Raw genomic sequence first — 24,552 nt, 5'->3', positions numbered from 1 at the left:
GGCCTGCAGGCCTGTTCAGTAATCAATCCATGGCTCCAACAGTATCGGTTAAACTGCTGTGGCACTGTACTAGTAACGGTTGCTAGTGGTAACAGGATGTTCAACTGACAATAACTACAAATGGCAAAGTATAAAGGTTATATACTGAAACAGATGGTTGTGGAAAATAAATACTTGTGTCAGACACATAATTGAGGACAACATTTAAGCCATCTCCACAGGCTCGGTTTACGTGAGTAAACAGAGCTAAATAAGACAACAACGGTCTTTCATTATGAGCTAAATCTGAAAGCACTCTCTGTTGTGTATCTCACTGGCAAAGATCAGGAAGCAGCTCCATATTTTTGTAGTATAAACAGGAAAAAACTATTTTTTTCTTTCACAAACATTTACATACTGATAAAGCAGGTCTTACACTCCCACAGATCACGTCAGAGGAACGTCAGTTATGTGTTAGGAAAGAGATACAGCTGAAGTTTGTTGATTGTCTCAAAGTGAGTTATCTTTTTTCACCTGAACTATTCAATCCAAGAGTAACATCTGATGAAATAAAAAAAAAAAAACATCACTGCTGTACTCTGGAAATTTTGAAGTGTATCCTCTCCAAATACAACATCCATTGGATCAACAATGACGCTGCAAAGACAGAGAATGTTAAATACTGAGCTAAATATTTGATTTACACAAAGATACATCAAGTACTTCAAATAAGAATGTCTTTGAGTGTCTTTTTGAAGACTGATTGTATGTGTTTTTGCTGTTTAGCTAGTTTAACCCACATGAAATGTTTTTAAGTATGCCTCACTAAGAAAATGGTCACAGACGCATTACAAAATAGCATTAGCAAACCATTTGGGACACATCAGCACCTAGTGTAATATTTTTTAGATAAGATTATGATTGAGTACTACAAAAACAAGATCAGCCCTGAAAATATATTAAAAACCAACACAGAAAAAAGTTTTCACAACTAAAAGTGAGAGGTGTAATTCGAGAGGAAGACATGATGTAATAGTTCAGATGAGTTGTCAGGTCATGAAAGCAGATAGGGGGGTGACTCTGCTGTCTTGTATGGTTTGGGAACTTGATCCAACCATTAGCGAGAAGTTATAAAACTGAGTTTATTATGTCCATTCCTAAAATAGTGGAAGCCATTGGATCCTTAACAAAAAAAGTAAATACATGAATTGTCCTTTTGTAAGCTTTTACACCACACTATGGACTGACAGACTATTCCACAGGACTGATACTTTAAATGTCAAACTTGCCTCAGTAATCTCATGTGAAAATATCAGAGAACTGATTAAAACCTACAGTAAAGTCTATCAATGACAAAGGTCACCAAGAGGCTAAGTATCGTCTTAACTGTGACACTTTTGAACAAATCCATACTGAAGTCCAAAAGTATTTCATGGTGTTAATTAAACAAAATATGGAAGCTGAACTCACCCTGTTTGTCTGAATCCAACCGGCCCATTAAATGACCAAGTAAATAATATGAATCCAAACCCCTGTGTTAATGTCCAGAGGTGATAACAAAAGAACATGTGCAGTCTGAACTGATAATAATACATAACACAGGCTGAATACAGTCTGGCTCATACACCTCTTTATAGAATTAAAATTAGCTGTTTTCCCCATTTTGTAAATAGAGATTTAAAATAATCCCTCCCTACTGGACCCACTGAAGCATGATAAAGGACTCATAGGGGCCCCCGAACCACAATTTTGACACCAATGGGGCTTCACACATATGTATAGCAACACAGGGATTCAATTTAGAGATAATCCTGCTACCTTCTAACAATAACCAATCGATATATTATATTAATTGTGATGCATTCTCCACTTTAATGGCACAAATATTTAAAATTAAAACCTCTTTTTGTCATGTAGCTAATAAGCAATTTTGTAAGGCACATGCGACAAGTTATACATTTATTGACTGTAGTAGAAGAGGCCTTGTCCTTACCTAAAATTTATGATTAGCACATTAATTTAAAAATGCAAAAAAAACCCCACTGTACAGTATAGCAAAAAAGTGTTTGTTATACTGTACAGTTACAGTAAATCAGTGTAAATTAATATAATGTATTATTGTTGTATTATTGTGAATTAATTTTAAGTGGCTATGGTGGAATATTTAGATATTTAATACATAAATAAATAGAAAGAAAGACAAAAAGAAAGAAATAGGAAAATGTGTTTACTATTTAAAAAAAAAAAAAAATCATGTGTCACAATTCAAGCTGAGTTGTATAAACTGAATTGCAGAACTGCACATTTGAAATTAAATAATTTTTGGTATTCAATACAAATTGGTATTGAAAGAGGTTAATCATTCATGAAAAAAATATATTCAATGTGTGAATAAGTGTTAATCTTGCGGGCATGAAACCTCCAGCTGAGCTCTGAGCCGAGGACTCTGCCTCCTCGTGGGCGGGTCCCATCAGGTTTACAGGAAATATGAGTTTCAGGAAGTAGAAAGTTTTTGAGATTTGTTGTGTCGCCGAAATTACTACTGTCGTCTTCAAAGATTACCTCGGTTGAAGACCGAGGTCCGAGGACACACACACATACACACACTGTTGAAAGAAAACCAGGTGTGAACGCAGCCTACGAAGTCTAAGGTAGGATTCAGTTTTTAAAAAAAAGACCATTGCACTTAAAGCGATTGTCTGCATAAATATGAAACCCGAAAACATGTACGCACTCGTGCATTGGAAAAACTTCATAAAAGAAAGTTTTTTTCTTGTGTTTGAGAGCATACTTGTCTCATAAGCAGAAATATAGAGCATAAATCTAAAAACGGAAGCAGACTGACCTGACTGATGCATGTGCCTTCCCTGCAGTATTGAATAGGCCTGAACTAAACTATCCCAGCCTGTGGGATAGTTACTATAGCTATATATATATATATATATATATATATATAAAGAGGGACCTGACTTTTCACTCCTCCATAGATTATGTGTTGATTATTTGTTTTGTATAAATGCATCTTATTTGAAAAGCAACATTAAACCACTGTGTTTGTGCACAATCAGAGTGAGTTTGGGAGTGCTTGAACAGCCACTGGATATCGGAATCTGGGTTGCAACTTGTGCTATTTTTCCTAATTAATCAGTCAGTTGATTATTTGTTTTGCAATCTTTTTAGATTGTTGTCCTGGCCGTAGGACCAGCAGCGGACGCCATGAATAGAGTCCCCCTGCAGCAGCAGCAGAGCTGTGGGTCCTGGGAGCTGAAGGAGCGTCTGGGCACTGGAGGCTTTGGGAATGTCACAAGATGGCAAAACAAGGTACACTATCCACACACTTTAACACACTGTTATATCTTTATCGCGACAGAAACTTTTTGATTTTTGGCTGTGAAAGTACAAGACAGAAATAATGTTTAAATAACAGACTACTAGACTGACTGAAAATATTTGAGCATTTTTACTCAGATGGAAGTTAACTACAGTTAATCTGTTGTTGTTTCCCAGCAGACAGAAACAAAATCACCATCAGTGCAATTAACATACGACAAAATGAAAACAAAAAAAAAAAACAAAAAGCTTTGATTAAACAAAATGTTAAAACAAGTTTTCTTCAAGTAAGCTAACTTATAAAACTAATAAAATACATTAAAGGAAATACATAAATGAATACTGGTCCTATTTACAAATTAACCCTTGAACTTTTAACTGGCTCCTTAAAATTGAAGCAAAAATAGATAACTGCACTCTCACTGTTATTTAAGGATGACCTGCTCTACCTCCTGAGCCAAAGTAGCCCCAGAGTTTCCATAATGTGAGGGCTTTGTGGGATGTAAACAGGAAGTATAATGTTGCCATGGAGTCTAAGAGTTAGTTGTGGGCTACGAGCCCAGCTTTTTAAGCCCATATTTGTTTACATTTGTTTACATTTACATTTACATTACAGTTCCTGTTTGCAATGTACCGTGAATAAATATCAATGACAATCACTGGATTACTTTCATATTGAAGAGAAGTTAAAACTGTGATGATTCTCAGGCAAGTCCTGGAGTTTGAGAGTTTGAGCAGATTTATGGATGTTTATTCAGGATGAATGAGATAATGATATCTTGTGCAATAGAAGCCTAACAATAAGATATTATCACAATATTTAGGTCAAGATACAATGTTGTTGCTATTTTAAACTTTTTGCTGAATGCTGGGTATTGCAATGACATGTACTGTGATTTTCAACCTCTCTTATCTAATAAGATAAAGTTTTCAGTCTGTTCTTCTCACTTCTCTCACTTTTACTGCAGCAAAACATATCCACTGGACTTAATAAAAGAAAATTTATAGAATTAAAAAAATTGATAGTTGGTGTCTGAAAATATTGCCACGAAAATACTCGATACTATGCATTATCACTTGCCCCCATGCCTTCTTTGGAAGCATCATGCTGAATCCGTGTGTTATTAATATTATTATTATTATTAAGTGTATTATGCATGTGTGCTTAGACTTGACTAAAATTTGACCGAAATCGTAGACTCATCCCTCCCTCTGTGCTGCCCTCTAAACCTCTGGCTAATGAAATCAGAATTGAAAGGAGAAAAAGGAAAAAAAAGCATTGTGCATATCCATGTGTGAACTCAAATCACCTGCTTGTCACATCTAAATTAAAAACAGTTGTACATGATCACAATGGCATGACAACAGTTCAGAGATTGAAACCACAGTGTTTAAATGGGTTTTTATCTGGACGTTTTAGTATGACATCAGTCCAGGAAGCTTTCTTCTTTGTGCACTGAGTCCAACCGAAAAGGCGTCTATTGTAATGATATCACTCCTAGTCACAGGATGAGGGCATAGTAGAGTTGCATCAAAGCACTATGGGAATACGAACACGCCCTCTTAGTGGGCCTTCCTCTTCCTCTCTATGAACTGTACTTCAGCTGTCTTACTCACACGAACTGTCAAAGTAAACTCAGAGCTGGCTCTGAACCGGGAAGCATCATCGTGTGAATGTAGATATCCAAGTGATGGAGAGTCAGAAACTGTAGGAAGCACTTGAGAATATGATTCCTTTTAAATATTTTCTCTTGCAGTTTCAAAAAATAAAAGATTTTTTCAGAAGCATTTGTCATCACTTGAGTATATTAAGCAGTAGAGTAATAAAGTAAACAGGCAACATCTGCTGACTGCTCCCTTGTGTGGCTGGATTTCCGACCATTATTAAGTTTTTGCTAAAAAAGACTGAGAATGTGTGTCACACTCATTGTAGTTTGTTTACAGTCATTACTCCTGTATAATTTCATTTTATATCAAACCTGCGTTATGTGTGAAATTTAGTGTCAGTACATCATGAACAGTTAAGATTGACATGTAATTCAATTGTACTGCTCTTAACAGTAAATAATGAAATCATGTTCAAGAGTAAATGATATATTTCAACCAATTAATCATAGCAAAGTACTTCATAATGGCAGAACAGAGTTTAAGAGGTGGAAGTGATCTGACTAAAGTGGGCACCACTGGCACTGCTGCTGCTGTGATGACCAAACTTCCTCATTAGAAAATTTCCCGTCTTCCTGTATTAATGACAATACTCTGGGCTATTATTAGTTCATAGATCAAGTTATGGGAAGCAGGGTGGGAGCTTTTTCATCAATGATGCCACAAGAAACAGGTAGTGAGATATTGTGTTGCTAATCGTTTTTGGCAAAGGGGTTAAATGTATAATGTGTGTGGAAGGCACAGATCCAAAACTGATATTGGATATCAGGCAGATACTAATGAGGGATGTTCTTAACTAACTTAAGTTTTTGCAGAAGTTTAAGTTGAAATGTAAACAGACATGTAACAGTAACATAATTTCCCAATTATGTGCACTTCAAACATGGTGATTAGCTTCTAAATATCAACATTAATTTCTCTTCCTTATGAAATGCCTATTGACAATATTTCAAATGGATGTTTGTGTGTTTTTGTGGGTGTGATTTCAGGACACAGAGGAGCAGATTGCTATAAAGCAGTGCCGTCAGGAGCTCAGCGAGAGAAACAAAGAGAGATGGTGTCTGGAGATCCAGATCATGAAGAGGTCAGTTTCATGCTCACATTTATCAACATCCTAAAGAGCCCAATAGCAAAAAAAAAAACTGTTTCTTTTAGTGAAAATGTATTCAACTTTCCACCGCTCCAGCCATGGTTGCTACCGAGCAGGAAATGACTGCTGTTGTTTCATTTGCTTACTTACCGCCAGTTTATGAAAACACATCAGTTCCACCTGCATAGTTCCTACTTGGTGCATGTCTAGAAACTGTATGATATACCCGCAATTGTGAGGTAAACAGAAAAAATTCAGAGTGACCTGGCTTTATTGATGAATATTGTGTGGTGGGACACATATAGTATATGTTGAACAACAAGCTGCGGACTGTTTGCCACAAATGGCCCCCGAGCCAGACTTTGGGCATGTCTGGTCAAGGAAAATGAACATGGTGATGATGTACTTAAAAATTACTCAAAGTTGTTCCAAACACTGTTCTCCTGGAAGAAAGTCCTGCATTTTGTGACGAATCCACAACCTCAACCTACCTCCTTACAGGACTGCTTTCTTCTTTACTCAAGTCATGTTATCACAGCGTTCCGAAATACTTTGGTTACACACAAGTTTTTGTGTATTATTTTTTGTAGGAAAACATATAATACAAACAGTGCATGAGCCTGTCCTCTGTCACCTTCATACACACATAACATCTACAGGGCACACATCAGTTTCATGTCACTTCACCCAGATGCTCACTAGTTTTCTTTTTATGGCATGTCATCTTTACTAGATAGATCACAGTGAAGACAGGAAACATAGAAGAGAAAAGGGGGACAACTGTGGTGTGTTGTACAGTTTGTGTCTTCACTAATAGGACACACTATACCCAATGTCCCTGTGCTGTAAATAGAAATTTATGTACGACTCTGGACCATATGTGCACAACATTTACCAGAATAATAAACCTATAAACTAGATTTTAACACAGGCCAAAAATAAGTCCACTGCCCTCAGTATTAAATAACAAGACCTGACTTCAGGTCATGAGGATTAGTCACAGTTTTGTCTTGAGAAAGATTCATTCTGTAATGTGCAGGAAGTGAAAAAGACCAGATTTCCTAATATAATGTTGCTGTTTGTTTATTGTGACAGCAGCACCTTGCCTAAGCTTTCGTGTCTGTGTCAAAGAGTTTCAGGGGTGTCTTTTCCCCCTGTAAAGCATCTTAGTGTGTGACACATTTAACCCGGCTGGAGAAATTGGTGATTTCCCCCGTTCTTTTTTTCCCTGTCATGCTTTGCCTAAAGCTCTTTTTGGCAGCTCTTTTGAGACAAGTTTTGTTTTGCATGTTGTGACTCAACTTTGTACATTCCATGAGACGTGGAGTGCTTATGAGTTTGACATTTGATTTTTATGTACCCATCTGTTTCAGAAGTTGTCTTAAAATACATAAGTTAAATTTGTATCCTGAAATAGTAAAAATCACTCAGGACATTAAATAATTAGAACAACAGGGACGTTTGGGTTATTTTGGTCTGTTGGTGGTTATTTCTGACGGGATAATGTGCCGCCTCCTCATTTTGCTCTGCTTTGGTGTGTGTTATTCATTTCCATACACGTCTGCGTTGTCTATTAACAGTTTCAGTTTGGGTCACTGGAGCTAAATGGCAGCTCATGCGGCTTTGTGAGATGTGAGTGTTTTGTTATTTGCTGGTGCAAACATGCGTATAAAACCATTTCTTTCCTATTCCCAGTTTAACAAGTGTGTTGTCTTCAGACAGACATGGTCACGACCCAACCCCATGCACCCACGCTAAACTTGTTGAAAAACCACAGGGCAGGGGACACATACATGGCAACCTAAAATTTTATTATTGCAACTCCTTAACACAGATGTACGCAAATGTTTATAGAGCTTTTACTGCATTACCTTGCATTGGCTGAATTTTTTAAAATCAAGAAAAAATATTTATTTATCCACGATTTTGCATAGGTTCACTATTTAATCCTGCTCTCTCTATCTCTTTTTCTGTCGCCAAAATGTGTTTTATGTAAGCTGAAGAGAGACAGAACAAAGATGAGATCACATCATATATGGAGCGCTTACGCAACGTCTGTATGTTGCAAATTGTAATGCAATATTACAATGCTTCTAATCGTGTTTAGGTTTGTTTTAGTGTTTTCTGATTCAACCAAACATTATAGGTTTGCGGGAAAAAGAAAAACTTTTTAATGACTGATAATAACGTAACAACGAGCTTATTATTCTACTGACGACTATCATATCTCTCTCCTGCTGTCGTAGCCGTTTCCACACACTGATTGCATTTTCTACAGTGTTATGATTCCAGTCCTTTTCCAGGTCCATCTGGAGTCAATTTAAGTTTGTTATCTTTATATTTCTCCTTTGTTTTTCAAAGAGGGCCTGACTTTGTGGCAAGCAGAAACACACTGTTTCAATCAGAGTTATGAAACAGCGAAGAATGAGAGAAAGAGAAAGTAACAGAGCAGAGAAAGAACAGAGAGAGAAGGATGACGATCTTTGTGATGAAGAGGTATCGTCGTAAAAATGAAATAACAAACATGGCAATAGAGATTGGATGCAAGAGAGAAAGGATTTAAATCTACATCTCTGAATGATTTGATGTGGGTACATACTGAGATATTCATGTTTTCAGTTCAGTACTTGGTAGATAAACAAAATTCTGCCCAGTTTTCTATAATTGTTGCTTTTCATTCTTGAACAACTGGAAGAAACCAACTTAAACAAAACAAAAAAATAAATCTACTTATCAGAACTTATTAACATTTGCAGTCGGGGGGCAAGTAGACACATAGGTTGGTAAGTTAGAAAGGTTTCGCACTTACACTTAGGTTTAGGTTAGGTTAAGTTGTGGTAATAAAAACATTGTTTTGCTTAAAGTAATAAGTATGTTACAACATGTATGTCATGTGACATAAGTCACACACAACATAATATAATTTTATTTATCAAGCCCAATATCACAAATCACAATTTGCCTCTGAGGGCTTTACAGCATATGACATCCCTCTGTCCTTGGTCCCTCACAGCAGGATAATAACTCAACGTTAACTTTTGGTTTCACACAGGACACAAATTCTGGTCTCCTGGGTGAAAGTCCTAAGTTTGACCCATCCACCACCCTGTCCAACCTCCCTTCGTTGATTTGCATCAGCGGACTATCTCTATCAACACATAACAAACAACAGTGTAATGCACTGAGAACAATTTTCTGAACATACTTGTTGACGTAACAGGAGCATTTTATTCCATGTATGTGTCCGCAAACTTTGCAAAGAAGGACTGTCTTACAGCTCGAACAAACTGCACTGTGACTGCCACATTTACAAATCTTCAGTGTCTAATATAGCAGCTCTTGGAAGTGGATTTTGTGAAAAATCTCCATAATGAAACAAATATAAAATGATAAACTGTGCCGCCCTCCTGACTGATGTCTGCTCCTCACATAGGTTGGATCATGTTAATGTTGTTGCAGCCAGAGAGGTTCCTGAGGGGATGCAGAAAATGGTGGCGACCAATGATCTGCCGCTGCTGGCGATGGAGTATTGTCAAGGAGGAGACCTGAGAAAGGTAAAAATCAGAGCGTGTTGTTTAGCACACCGGATCAGAGCCCATAGACTTGCAGGTCAAAGTTTTCTATCATAACAAATGAATAAAGATTGGTAATCATGTGTGGTGGTGATCCTTTTTATGATGTCCTTCAAAAAAATTATACTGTTTTTCGTGTACAGGCACATCACAAATGTAACTATTGATCACAATTTTTGTATTTTACTGAGTTAAAGAAGCTCACACATGAATGAGACTGATTTTTTTGGGCTAACAACCAGTTGATTGTTTGCACTTCTTCTGTAGGTGATATCTAGAGCAGTTTTTAATTGGAAACTGAGTGTGCAGCCTGAGGCGATAGGCAACTTTGGCACCAGGCAGCCAGTAGAGGAGGAAAATGCCAACCATCACAAACCGCAGTGTCATAAATATTTCAAAGCATCCCAGATGGCCAAAAAACCAAGTAGTCTTTTATCGGGCCTGCCACAAGTTTCCAGCAGTAGAACAATTTAAGTTTATTGTTTTAAGTAAAAACAATCAAAAGATTTACAACAAAAGTGCTGATTTGCTCATTTGAAAAACTTCTTTTAGTTTAAAATCACTACCAGAAATGCTCTTAAAAACCACATCAGCAGTTCAAAAATGCCTTGTGAAAAGAGCCTACTGATATATTAGATGACGTTGATACTTGGGTTTATTTTAGCCTGTTTTAACCTCCAGTACATGTCTGATGCCTTATAAACTCAGTGTGCTGAATGGATAGAAAACAGCCGTTCTAACGAAGAGCAGAAAGTTGTAAAACATTAATAGAGGGGACAGATAAATTTTATTTGTTGTATTAAGTGTCTGTTTGTGTTGTCTACAGTATCTTAACCTCTTGGAGAACTGCTGTGGAATGAGGGAGGGCTCCGTTTTGATTCTGTTACGTGACATTTGTAAGTATCATCCTCAATTTTCAGCTTTAATATAACCAATAAACCACTTTAAACTGTGTGTGTGTGAGAGTGATAGATTGATTGTGTGATTGAGTGAGCTGGCAGTATGATTAGTTTCCTGCAGTATGGAGGAAATGGTCATGGTGACCGTTAGCATGATGTCATCATTCACCCCAAACCACCAACCTCTTAGTCACCGTGGCAACAGCTCACACTCAGACGGAGGTTTACGTCAACAACTGGACAACAACAAGACATTGTACATTACACGCTGTATAAACAGGTGTGAGAAAGGACACATATGGTATAGATCATAGACATCTAGTGTGGAGAGTAGTCCCCCCCCCAGCCCCCCCTAACCCGCGCACACACACACACACACACACACACACACACACACAAACAGACACACATACTTACACACTCGCACAGAAACTCCTTTTCCTGTTACCCACTGGTGGACATTTCCTGATAATGAGTGATCCCCTTTAAACTGCTTCATGGGTGAGGGTCAAAGCATAGGCATGCACATCCACACCCAAACATACACACACACACACACACACACACACACACACACACACACACACACACACACACACACACACACACACACAGGTGCCCAAAGGTTATGAGTTCTGCTTCGTTGAACACTTTTTGCCAGCACACACACTAGTCATCCTTTGACGCATAAATAAAGGAACATTATAGTTTCGGCCTATTAGATTTTAACCTTGGTTCCAGCAGATAAAAGGCTGCAGAATGTGTATATACATGAGTCTTATCCTCTTACTGATCTTATTAAAGACTGACATAACACCAGGCTTAAATTCACTCTTTTACTGCTCCCTCTGGTTAAAATTGATGAGCCTGTTTCACCTCTGACCATTACCCTACCTGCATACCCAACAGTATTGTCACAAGGTCCTGTAGTTCACCTTTACATAACTGCAGCAAAAAGAGGATAAACATCTGGAGGTAAGTAAAGAAAATAAAAGTTAATTTACTTCTTAAAAAGCAACTTAGCACTGGCAGAAAATTATGTTTTTGGTGACCTCTAGTGGTTGAATGTCTTTCCTTGCAGCTGTGAAGTGGAAGTGTACTCTAGGGTGTGTCAGTACACTGTGACATCACTTTTGTAATAAAACTTAGCACATTTCTGATCACATTCTTCAGTGACACTTGTTGTGGTCAGAAGACCTTTGAGTCAGCTTTTAACTGCTTTTAAGCTTTGTGTTTAAGTATGTTTACAGGTCTTAAGGAGAACTACTGTATGTACAAATAAATCCAGAGGGAACTGTACAGTCTGAAAAAATTGCCTCAAGTTAAGTCAGTCAATTCGGACTGAAGAACAAGAAAATTAATTTAGCAATGTATTAGCTTATTTGTCAAAGGCAATGTTAAATACATTGAAACAGGTTTAAGATGTATTGCATATCGTATTTCTAGCCAAGTCAGTTTGCAACCAATATCTATGGTTAGGATTTTAACTTAAAAAGTGCAAAAGTTAAAACATAATCATGATTGTGATGATTGACCACATAATAAATAGTAACATTCACATACATAGCCTTTGACATGATTGCGGACATGAGCTGACATGGAATTGTGGCGAGGTAAGGTTTGGATCTTTTACACTCTGTGCGGTTTCGTCCTTGCAGCAAACCAGATTTTTTTTAAACTGTCGGGGGCAGTGTATAAAAAGCATGATTTCTGCATTTTCTCTGCCGATCCTTGTATGTGTAGATAGAAAATATTGTTTGTTCACAAGCAGGCAAAAAACACGACGAACAAGATCCCCAAAAAAGGGGTTGTCTGATGATGTGACGTCACATCAGCGATTTTGACACTCACAACCCCTGCAGATGTTTCACGCAGAAAGCATCCACAACTCTTAATTTTTCTTTTTTGTTGACTCTTGTTCCTTCTTCTTCTTCTCTCCCTACAGCGTCGGCACTAACCTACCTCCATAAGAAGAGGATCATCCACAGAGATTTAAAACCAGAAAACATTGTGCTGCAGCAGGGAGAGAAAAGAGTGAGTTAAAGACCCTGTGAACCATCTAATTATGACAAATACACCCAAACCACAACAAAGATGCCATATAAAGCCTTTTTGTCTCCATGTGGGTTATGTGGAATAAGTGCAGGAGACTCGTCTCTTTCACGTCCATGTTTACGGACACCAGTTTAGCAAGAACTTTGCTGCACTGAATATTTAATGTGGAAATCCTAAACTGATCCTTACTGTCATGAGACACGTTTGGGGTTGACTTTCTCTTAATTTCCTCTTAATTTTGTTAATTCTAGCAAATTACATAATGTCACTCTCCAGCCTGCAGTAGTACAGCAAAATGAAAAGTGTTGAAAGTGTTGAAAAGTGTGAAAAATGAGGCCAGACATATTAAAGAGGCCTATATATTCATGTTTATGCACACTACAGAATTTTTCTGGTCTAACTTTTTTATAGTTTTGCAGTTATTTTTGTGTGGCACTCTAAAGAAACAGTCAATTCAACATACAGACTTAGTTTTTGGTACAAAAATAGAAAAGTTGATTTCTGCTCATGTATTCTTGAGTTGCTCAGGATTTTCAGGAATAGTTTGACATTTTGGGAAACTTACTTGCTCTCTGCTGGAAAGTATAATGAGAAGATACATCTCTCATCTTTTTCTGACTCTGTCGAACAGTAAAACCTGCTGTTCATCATGCCATCAGCATGATATATTTTTTGAAAATTATTTTCATATTTTGACTAGAGCTGAGATTGGCACAGACATGGGCAAATTGTGAAACAATGGACCCGCGCAAGTCTTGGCTTTGAGCAGTTGCCTGGCACCAGATACAAGAGTGGCATTTATCTTCTCATCTTACTTACTACAGCAAGGGCATAAGGATATTTCTGAAAATATCCAACTATTCCATGAAGTTGTCCATTGGTTATTGTAGGATAAGATTTTTCTGGCAACACCTTTTTTTCTCTCCTTTAATATTAGTTGATCCACAAGATCATAGACCTTGGCTATGCTAAAGAGCTGGACCAGAGCAGCCTGTGCACCTCATTCGTGGGAACGCTTCAGTACTTGGTAAGTGATGAAAACACCAGTTGACAACTATTGCACATGATCCTCTTACAGTTTTCTGGACAGTAACAACTGAACCTGTTTACACCCTTCAGGCTCCAGAGCTCATTGAGAGACAGAAATACACGGTCACTGTGGACTACTGGAGCTTTGGGACGTTAGTGTTTGAGTGTATCACAGGATTTCGCCCTTTCTTACCAACCTGGCAACCTGTTCCTTGGTAGTACCACCTTTCAAAACTTCTGCATCTGAACCAAGTTTGTTCAAAATGTCACGAAAGTCGTGAAGTCATGTTTTCCATGGTTGTTTTTTGAGGATGATGCATGTCAAAATTTCCAATATTTCTCAAATCAGATTTCCTCTTTTTTTTTCGTCTAGCTTTTGCAAAATAAGTTTAACAATGATGTTTTGGAATGTTAAGCAATGAAAAGAAACATTTTGTTATGTGACTGCATCATAACTCACAGGAATTATAAAAATAAACAGGAGTTGCCAAAGCTAAGAATTACAGGATATGTGGGTTGTGCCAACATCATTGTCCCTTGTGCCTCACTAATATGATGAGTGACAGATATGGAAGCTCAGGGGGGTCTGGTTACATGAAGGAAAAATGCCCTTCCATTATTGAAGGCTTAGTTTCTGGCACAAAACTGGCTGTTTTTGCAGATCAGCATTTACCATGAACAAATTAGGATAAAATGGGGAAAAAATCTTTTTAAAAAATTGATTTTTAAGTATTTTCTCACATGTAATCCATCTGTATCCTTTTAAGGCACAACAAACTGAGGATGAAGGAGGACAATGATATTGTTGTCTATGAGGACCTCTCAGGGGAAGTCCGCTTCTCTAAACATCTGCCCCAGCCCAACAATCTCAACAGGTGATTTTATCTGTCACACACATAGACATACACATACATATACACATACAAATATGAATTTCAAGGTCCAATGTGTAGGACTTAGGGGGATATAATGGCGGAAATTGAATATACTATAAGTATGTTTTCTTTTTTGTATAATCACCTGACTAAAATCACTGGGCCTCATGCAGCAATATTCTCTTAAATTGCTCTTATATATTTTTTTTAATTTTCTGGTAAGAGAAAATATAAGTGAGGTCAAAAGGGCAGGTTTTGGGATGTGTCAAAGACTCTTGCACATGGCCAGGATTGGAGCGATGCCATCAAAAAAGGCTGTCAGAGGAGGAAGAACTTTAGCAGTAGTAAAACTGACGTACTGTTAAATAAACTAAAAAAAGTCAATGTGATTTTCCAGAGTGCCAATACTGCTGTTATAGGAAAATCAAAAACCCAGCAATGGAAAACCTTTGCCATGTTTGCAGCAGTGGTGGAGGAAGTATTCAGATCCTTTAATTAAGTAAAAGTACTAATACCACACTAAAAAAATATCTGTTACCAGTAAAAGCCCTGCATTAAAAAGTCAAGTAGAAGTATATAAGTGCAATCAGGCAAATGTATTTAAGTATTAAAAGTAAAACTACTCATACAGTTAAGTGTACTAGTATTTCTTAAGCCCTGAAATTTATTAATACAATCATTAAAATTACTCTAAAACATAATCACAATTCAGTTATATGATATTATGTTTTCCTAAATGTTCCTCAAATATAAAACATACTTTTCCTTATAAAGAGCATCATTTATGGACTGTGAAAATTAGATGTTTATTTTCTCTTATCTTGGTTAGAGTGTATAAGAATAAGAAAACATTGGTGAATCCTGAAAAGAAATCAGTCGGTAATAACAAATTAAGAAAAAATCCTGGATCCAAACAAAAATAAGAGAAATTTTGTAAGAATAACATGTCTTGTAGCTTTTTATATTTACATATGGAGAGTCCTCTTCCACAGAGTCCACCATGTTTCTACAGTAGCCCAGAACGGACAAATTTAACACTGACTCTAGATAGGGCCATTTGCATTTTGGCATCCCACAGTAGTTCTCCTACACGTTCGGTAAACGGGAAAAGTTTCATTCTTGCAACCTCACAGCTAGATGCCACTAAATCCTACACACAGGACCAATAGGACTATCTCAGCCTAACGTTTTGACTGGTGTTTTTAACAGTCTGTTATTAGAGAGAATGGAGGGGTGGCTGCAGCTGATGTTAAAGTGGTCTCCTCAGGAGAGAGGCAAAGACCCCAACGCTACGCCCTCGGACTGCTTCTCCCAGCTGGAGGTCATTCTACAGCTCAAGGTCAGTGAATAACTCATTCATTTATTCTTTAACATTTTCTCATTTTCACTCATTGTGGACATATTTTTGTTATTTTGGTGAACTTCAGTCATAAGTGGTAGGTAATTAAATACATTTAGTCAAGTACTACACAGTTTTAAGATACTTATTCTCTATGTTAGTATTTTCATTTTATGCTACTTTACAAAGGATTCCTATGGTCATGAAAAAACCTAGAAAAGTTATTACTAAAAAGAACATAGAAAGTTTTAGGAAAAGAGATGGGATTTTGTAGTGTATGGTGAAATTGTTACAGTAACTACACATGGATAATGTCCATGTAATGTAACATAACTGCAAATTTATGTTCTGCAGCTGTCGACGTAACACTGTGTGTGTGTGTGTGTGTGTGTGTGTGTGTGTGTGTGTGTGTGTGTATGTGTGTTTCTTTATTTTTTCATTTTTTTCTGTTTCCATTTTGATTGAATTTGAATGGTTTTTGCCCCTTTTTCTTTATTTAGACCAACAAATTAACTTTTTGTTTCTTAAATGTGCTCGGCCCTTCTGTCTTCCCTCAGCTGGTTCATGTCCTGAACATGATTTCTGCTAAAATCCTGACGTACTCCGTCTCAGATGAAGAGACTGTCGCCGACCTGCAGCTAAGGATAGAAAAAGACACCAACATCCCTGCAGCCAATCAGGAGCTGCTGCTTGAGGCCGGGTTAGCCTTGGAGCCCCATGGACTGGCCACACAGTGTGCCATAGATTACACAGTAATATCAAATATTAACACTGTGCACACAATATGTTCACAGAATAGTCAGTGGGATAATGTGATAATGGACTGAGTCAAAGTATTACTATCTTCATCTGTAGGAGATAGATGGGCGACGGACAGACTTGCCTCTGGTCTTCCTGTTTGATCGTTCCTCGTGCACTTACGAACCTCAGTTTGCTCCTCGCACCCTTCCAGAAAACATCCGCTTTGTCCGTGAGTACACAGCAATTAGAGAGCAACATTTAAAAGCTTTTTCATCTGTGGTTTCCTGCAAATCTTTTCTGTTTAAAGGGATAGTTCAACATTTTGAAGTGGGGTTGTATGAGGTAATCATATCCAGAGTCAGTGCATTACACACAGTAGATGTCAGTCGGTATGCTCCCAATTTAGGGAAGGAGTCAAGACTACCAACGTGAAAACTAAGCAATGTACTGCTGTGGACTGGGACCGTAGTGAAACATATTTTAACCACCTAAAAAAAAACTGTAACTGTTTAAGTTTTAGCCATATTTAGAATATTTTCTGTCATTATATTTTCATCAGGCAGTCTGTTCCAATGGAGAAGCCATTAACAGCTTCAGTCATTTTAGTGTGCAGAACATGAGAGTTGCTGGTCTACTGCTGCCTTAATTGGTTAGTTTGTGTTATTGTCTGAATGTGATGAATTCAAACACACCCTTTTGAACATGAAAGTCTCACAATTACACACATAAACTAACTGGTCGAGCTAGCTTTAGACAAGCAGGTTCTGTGTTCAGTAATGTTAAATAACTGTTTTTTCTCAATGGCTACCGGCTTTGAACATAGTAATATAATGGCTTCAGTTGCCTGTTGGAAATCGGTGTCTTACAAAAAAGTTAAGTAGTGAAAGTATTCTAAATACAGGGCACTCTGATAAACTACTCTTAAACTGATATTGTTTTTTGGGGGGTTGAACCTCTTTTTAGATGGCTGAAATACATTTTGTTGCTAATCCCTTCACAGCAGCACATCCCGTTGCTTATGTGTTGGTACTCCTGCCTGCTTCTCCAAACTGGACGTGTGCTGACTGACATCTACTGTAGATAATACACTAACTCTGGATAACTACCTCATACAAACCCACTTCAAAAGATCAAAACTATCCCTTTAAACTGCCTTCTTTTTCTCTTTTGTTGATTTACGTGAAATAATCTAAGTGACTTGAACTAGTGCCTTAGTGGTGCTTAAACAATATTTTGTAAACACTTTTGTTAAATATTTTTGGTTAATTATGGATACAAGTAATTATTTTCTTTTGTGCCTCAACTAAGATGTATCCTTCACTTGGGGTTCCCACATTCCCACAGTAGAGCTCTAGAGAAAGTTTTGTTCAAAACAAGAATCAGCAGACACTTTACTACCTTTAAAACACAGACACACACACACACACACACACACACACACACACACACACACACACACACACACACACACACACACATACACACACACGCACACACGCACACACACACAGTTAGTGTGTGTGTGTGTGTGTGTGTGTGTGTCTGTGTGTGAAAGGGGCCTTCAGAATGTATGGTTGCTTACAGGTATGACTAAAATAGAAAGTTTTAAGATCATATGAAACACAAACTATATTTATGCTTGAATTGAAAACCCTGCAGGGAAATAAACTCTTTTTATGACTACAAAGTAGAATAGATAAGATAAGATAACAAAAAACAAACTTTGCTTTTGTATGACTGTTTCTGTCTCACTCTTTCTTTGTCTTTGTCATAGAAACCGACCCCAAACACATTCTGGCTTACAGCCCTCTGAGGAGGACTTGCGGCCAGGCGTGGCACACCATTCGCTCCCTGAAGGAAGACTGGCAACGTCTGCAGCAGGGACAGAAAGCTGCCATGTAGGACACACAGAAATACACACACAAAGTCCCATGCACACACATGTATTAAGTGTTTCATGAAAAAAGACAGAAAAACAGCTCCTTTCTTTTTCTTTTAGCATGAGCCTGCTGAGACACAACTCTTCACTGTCCAAACAGAAGAATGAGATGGTGTCCATGCATCAGAGACTCATGGCCAAACTGGACTTCTTCACCACCAGCCTTCACATAGACATGGACAAGTACCAGGAGCAGACAGCCACGGGGATCGGTATGTTACAAAAACACAATGGTAGATAGAAAGATGTTTACACTACAGCTGCCAAAACCTGCATTTAGTCTGTCCCTTAGTCATAATGATGTATTGTTTAAAGGTCCAGTGCATACAATTTAGGGGGATATAATCGCAGAAATGGTATATAATATGATAAGTGTATTTTGTTAGGGCAGGGGTCTTCTAACTTATTTCAGGCAGAGGACCCCTTAGCTGAAAAAAAGACGGAGCAGGGTCCCCCTACTACACATATAGTATAAAAACAGCCCTTGTTGATAAAACTGTTAACCAACTACATTACCTTGGAGTTATGGATAAGTGTAATGCGAGTTAACTCACGTGATCGTACAAGTATTCGTTGGTAACAGTTAACTTATCATTAATGTTGTTTACTCTGATTTTTTTTCATTATTGGGCTGATTTATATTTGCTCATCATGCGTTAGATTTATGTTAATGTGTATTTTTAGACATACTTTAATTTTTGAAAGAAAAAAAACAACAAAAACACTTAAATCCGTAAATGTTAGGACCCATTGTTTAAGACCCATATAGTGTATAATGACTTGAAAAAAAAAAGAATCGCTTGGTTTTTGTTACCTTAGAATGAGCTGTTTCTATCTACCTAAGGATTGCGTCTTCGTCAACGAAGATCACCATGTGGCACGGCAATTTTGCTACAGTAGTCCAAAACGGACAAACCAGGTGCAGGTACTGGGCTCATAGCTCATCTGCAACATGCCAAACAGAGAAGTTTCAGCTGGTTGAAATCAACAATGCCACTAAATCCCTCTAAATCATACGCACTGATCCTTTAGTTTGGTGGAAAGTGCACTTGAATGTCTATAGCAATTCAGTTTGCCTCTGTCTGACTAATGATAGCCTTTTACATTTTCTAGCATCAGAGAAACTCCTGGGTGTGTGGAGGGAGATGGAGCAGACTGCTGTCAGCTGTGGTCAGGTAGAGTTGAGTGTGTGTCTGTGTGTGTGTGTCTGTGAGGAGTATTAACATGTGCTTTAAAAAGACTCAAACCCACATATGGGTGTCCAGGCCAAAGTGAGCGAACTGGAGGAAGAGATGATGCAGCTGCAGCCAGACATAGTGGATGTGCAAAGACAACCGTGGAGGAGTGGAGAAGCCCTGGACAATCTGTAAGTCTGAACCAAACTCAACTGTAAAAACGACAGTAACAACTGCTTTATGACCTTGGACCCTGCTCTCTTCCCCTCTTTGTTCCCCAGTGAAGGAAAGGCCATGGAGCTGTTCCGCAAACTCAGAGAGAAGCCCAGAGGTCTGGATGGCACGCATCTCTGCACTTCTTACATAACATTAGTAACAGTGTTTCCATGTGAAAATAAACCAGGCTTTCCTTTTCCTTCCCCTGCGCAGACCAGAGATGCCCAGGGGACAGTCAGGAGGTGGTGCGGCTGGTGTTTCAGGCTGTGCAGTTCTATGAAAAGAAACTCCGAGACTTTTACACACATCTCAGGTACTTAAACACGTAACAGTATTTTTATGGTTTCACAGACCAAAGACAAAGCATATCTTTTGAAGAATAACAAACACAGTATGTTATTGTGTTTGAGGTGGGGTGGGGAACTGAATGGCTCGGTCTGAATGCATCGTACAAACAATTCAAAAATACACATGGGACACTTTACAAATTTTCATGTAAGGTTTAATTACCACTGAGCTGGAATTCTGCATTTAGACGTTCAGTGTGTAGGATTTAGGAGGATATATCTGCAGAAATTGAATATAATATAATAAATATGTTTTAGTTAGTGTATAATTGCCTGAAAATAAGAATGATTGTGTTTTCTTTACCTTACAATAAGCTGTTTATATTTATATAGGGAGCAAGTCTTTGTCCATGAAGAACATAATCTTGCACTGCCATGTTTCTACAGCAGCCCAGAATGGACAAACCAAACACTGGCTCTAGACAGGCCAATTTGCATTTTTGCGTTATAGACAGTAGTTAGCAGCCCCTCTGTGATGAGAGCATCAGAAAAACACTAACTTTTCTTTGTGAAACAGCTTTATTCTGTGTTTTTAATGGTTTAAATCACTGGATCTGATAGTTTTAGAGAGGAAGAGACCTCTGGATAATTCGGCTCCTGGTAAAAACCTCCTGAACGTCTGGATCTTAAGTTATCAGAAAACAAGTGGGCACGCACCAGCAGCTGCTGGACTAGCGACCCATCTGCGAATTGTCACACAATGTAGGAGATACACTGATGTGTCACATGAAACTGCTTTATTTAGTGTTTTTACTTGTTTTTCTTCAAGAACTCACAGACTTTGAGGCACGTTCCTGCAAAGTATGCACGGGTTTATGGGTGTCCCATTGTGAAATTATCAAGTGGGTAAGGTCTTTTTCTTGCAGACTTCTGCAGACTTGGCCTGAGTGTATAAGTTCATAGTGTTGTGATGTTAAACACTGGACCAAGCACTGAAGTGTTAAAAAACATGGCACATCAACATGGAAGGAGCAGCTACAAGATAAAAGAAGTTCACATGTAGGTATAAACACATAGCTCACTGGTGATTCATAGCCAGAACTGTGTGTAGTATTTTGTCCTATGACAATATGATAATGATTTCATCAGATCTGATCCAACAAAACTATTCTGTTCAAAAGGGTATAAAAAAAAGAAAAAAAGAACATAAAGTAAAAAATCCTGAACTCACAATTGTACAGAACATTTTTAGGCGTCGTCAGGGTTCCTGTTTATACAGTTTCAAGCCTCGGCAGCCTCTCACACTCAAGCACTAATCAGGTGACGTAAAGTCCTTGAGAGTTCAAGGCTTAATTTTTAAAGGGAGGATATTGGGACTGGGCAGTGTTGCACTGTGAAACTCTCATTGTGGAATTTGTGTATCAGTTTTAAAGTGAAGCAATGTTTTTCCAGTAATACTTCTGTAATGTAACTGTTAAGTCATGGCTAAGTGTAAGGTGAACCATTTTGCAACAATTAATTAAGTGCATGCCAGTATTTATAAAGGAGTGTAAAAAGTCACAACCCTCTATTAATGAAAATTTTCCTTTAAAATTAAACCATCCAGCCTGCAGTTACTAGTGTGTGAAGTCGTTAATAAGTGGTCTAGAGCCTGAATGCTCTACAGAATGCTTCTAGACACACTATTTTTGTGTGTGTGTGTGTGTGTGTGTGTGTGTGTGTTGTGCAGTAAGACAGCAGTGTGCCGTCAGCATGTGATGGAGCTGCTGCCGAAAGTGGAGGGCGTGGTCCAGAAGATGGCTGAGAGCGAACAAGTCCTGATGAGTCTGCAGGAGAAACGACAGAGGGAGCTGTGGAACCTGCTCAAAGTCGCCTGTGTGAGGACACGTGACCTGCTCACACACACACACACACAGTCTCCAAGTCCTGCTCTCACTTTATCAATGCTTGTGTTAATTCATCAGCATCACTTTCAGCGTGATTATATGTGCTCCAGTTCTCATAAAGCATCCTCTTGTCTCATGCAGAGTAAAGTCCGCAGCCCGGTCAGTGGAAGTCCTGATGGACTACGGACCCCCTCTTCAGTGCCGCCTCTGTTGACCCCCAGACACAGCTTACAGCAGCTGTGAGTGCACTAAGAGTACACACACACCACCACAAAACCGCTCACTGGGGTTTTCTTTCCAGGGACTAAGACGCATCTTTTGTAAATGTTGTCAAAGAAGTATTTCAGGGATATAAATAGAGACATCACATAAAACTAGGTCGTCTCTGCAGTAGAAAGATGCAAATGCTTTTGAAATTTGTGCTACATGACCATAAAAAAACAGAAAAAAGATGCTCAAGAGGTAGAAAACCTACAACCACCAGAATGCCTTGCACCTTATGAGACACTCCCACTTGTGGGTGACGAAGTTGACGCAGTAACAGAATCTTGGTTTCTATTTAATCAGCGCTGCTTAGTTCTACCAATTGATCTCCGTTTTTTCAGCCTGTTTTCTCGTTTTCACTGTGCAGGAAGCAGTATGGCGCCCACTTCTTGTTCACAAACTTTCACTATTACAGCTAGATGGGACATTTAAATACGTTTCCAAAAATACATCGGGAGAGAAATAGGCAGTGGATTAACTTCCTCTTGATTTATATTCGATCAGCACCGTTTGATCGGATTTAGGTCCAACTTTGAAAGAGAGAGAGGCGGGTAAGTCCTTCAAACCAGTGCTATACTCTTTGTGACCGTGGTGGCAGACAGTATGAAAGTACAGTCTGTAGTTCAAGCAACAGCCTGAGAGCCAGCAAAACTCTGACAAATGAAATAAATTATGTCACCATCCTTATAAAGACTTCAGCAAATAAACTTGACTGTTTGAGAATATTTTAAACTAATTACCTTTTTTTCAGTCAAAATTGGGCATGATTTCTTTGGACAGTATACTGTTGATCTCCTACAAACTCCACAACTTAAATGTGCTTTCACATGTTGTGTCCACCTCACTTTCTAATCATTGTAACCTTTCAGAAAGGCACAAAAGCATTTCCCATTGAAACAGTAGAGATGAGCTATCATCAAAATTATGAATAACATCTGCACAAATCACTTTGGGTGTGTCTACAGTGATGAGTCTCTTGTGGAGGAGAGCAGGACATTCGAGAGCCGACTCCAGAGTTTGCTGCATGACACCATCCAGGAATCAGAAAGCAGTATGGAGGTACGGACATGTTCACACTCTCTTCTTCACCTCTCACACTGCCAAGCAGCTGTCTGGTGTAGTTTATTATCATTTTAATTGTTCTACAACTGATGACGATTAAAAAGGACCACGTTTGTTTTTCGTCCTAGGTGCTGAGGGAGTGGACGTGGCTGCGTGGGAGCAACAATTTCTCCAGCGACCTCTCCTGAGCTGGATTTCATTCTTTGCTCACATATGGTATTTTACTGCCTCTTGGTGGATTAGATGTCAAACTGCACAGAGATGTGTTAGTAACTGGTCTGTTAAATAATGTGAATAGAGTAATAGTGAGAGAATGAGATTAAGGAGTAGGTAAACCTGCTCACAACTCCTGGCTGATGTAAAAAGTAACAAAAAAAAAAAAGAAAAAAAGGAAAATTAATAACAAATTTATCTCAAATAAGAATTAACATCAGAGGAATTTATTAAAGCAGGATCTTATTTATTTACCCCTTTTGAATTTTAACAAAATATTAAATATGTTTTTAAGGTAAAATTGCACATGCAAACTACTTAGAAAATCTCACTCATACAGTTACTAACAGAATCTCAATAAATAAAATCATAAAAAAAAAGAAAGAAAATCTCACTCACATCAAACCTTCATACATTCCTGCAGTGTCAGTATGTGGAGAGGTGTACACACTGTACAAAGCATCTGAATCTAATTTTAAAACACACAGACATAAAGAGCTAATTCAATGTTGAGATACAGAAGTGAGAGAATTCATAATGTAAATAATGTTTTACCAAAGTTGACAGAAACAAATATTTGTTCTATATTTTGAAACTGTATATTTTAGTTACATTTGTTTCACAATGTTTGATGGACTTTAACAGGAAACAATAGATATTTTATGATAAAAAAAAAAGGTTTCAGTTATATTGTGAAGCTTGTGACTGCAGTAAAACTGATCTGCGCTGCCTGCGCCTTTGTTTTCCTTTTGACCATTTTCACACATTGTCGCCCTCCTGTCTATGCACACCAGATAATTAGTAACATTAACTGTAAAATTTAAAAAACGGCAGTAAAAGCTACTAATGATAATCTCCCTCCAAAGGTCACAATGAAGAAATGCTACAATTTAAATTTGAAAATTGATTGTTATAAAACAATCACAGCATCACACC

The 24,552-nt window shown here is 38.1% G+C and overlaps 1 protein-coding gene across 1 annotated transcript; it reads left to right on the top strand.

The window, feature by feature from the left end:
- The first annotated feature begins 2,476 nt into the window (after positions 1 to 2,476).
- On the top strand, positions 2,477 to 24,347 carry ikbkb (inhibitor of nuclear factor kappa B kinase subunit beta). Its single transcript, XM_042487852.1, has 22 exons — positions 2,477 to 2,630; positions 3,160 to 3,300; positions 5,964 to 6,058; positions 9,498 to 9,618; positions 10,463 to 10,532; positions 12,481 to 12,569; positions 13,528 to 13,617; positions 13,710 to 13,834; positions 14,387 to 14,494; positions 15,704 to 15,833; positions 16,391 to 16,585; positions 16,689 to 16,803; positions 18,349 to 18,472; positions 18,574 to 18,725; positions 19,627 to 19,688; positions 19,779 to 19,879; positions 19,970 to 20,019; positions 20,118 to 20,217; positions 21,921 to 22,068; positions 22,219 to 22,316; positions 23,307 to 23,400; positions 23,532 to 24,347. Exons 2-22 carry the CDS (start codon positions 3,196 to 3,198, stop codon positions 23,589 to 23,591), a joined length of 2,232 nt encoding a protein of 743 aa, XP_042343786.1. The 5' UTR covers positions 2,477 to 2,630; positions 3,160 to 3,195; the 3' UTR covers positions 23,592 to 24,347.
- Positions 24,348 to 24,552: the final 205 nt, after the last annotated feature.

This window comes from Plectropomus leopardus, chromosome 6 (genome assembly GCF_008729295.1).
Source record: "Plectropomus leopardus isolate mb chromosome 6, YSFRI_Pleo_2.0, whole genome shotgun sequence".
In the NCBI taxonomy this organism is placed as follows: Eukaryota; Metazoa; Chordata; class Actinopteri; order Perciformes; family Serranidae; genus Plectropomus; species Plectropomus leopardus.
Note: the sequence above shows the minus strand (reverse complement) of the source record. Positions and strands in the feature narration are given on the sequence as shown.

What these genes read in the sequence shown, in the direction of transcription:
- ikbkb (XM_042487852.1), top strand. Translation starts at nt 3,196, where the DNA reads ATGAATAGAGTCCCCCTGCAGCAGCAGCAGAGCTGTGGGTCCTGGGAG. An exon ending in GAGATCCAGATCATGAAGAG is followed by an intron (nt 6,059 to 9,497) that starts GTCAGTTTCATG and finishes CTCCTCACATAG; the next exon opens with GTTGGATCATGTTAATGTTG. An exon ending in CTGCTGTCAGCTGTGGTCAG is followed by an intron (nt 19,689 to 19,778) that starts GTAGAGTTGAGT and finishes ATGGGTGTCCAG; the next exon opens with GCCAAAGTGAGCGAACTGGA.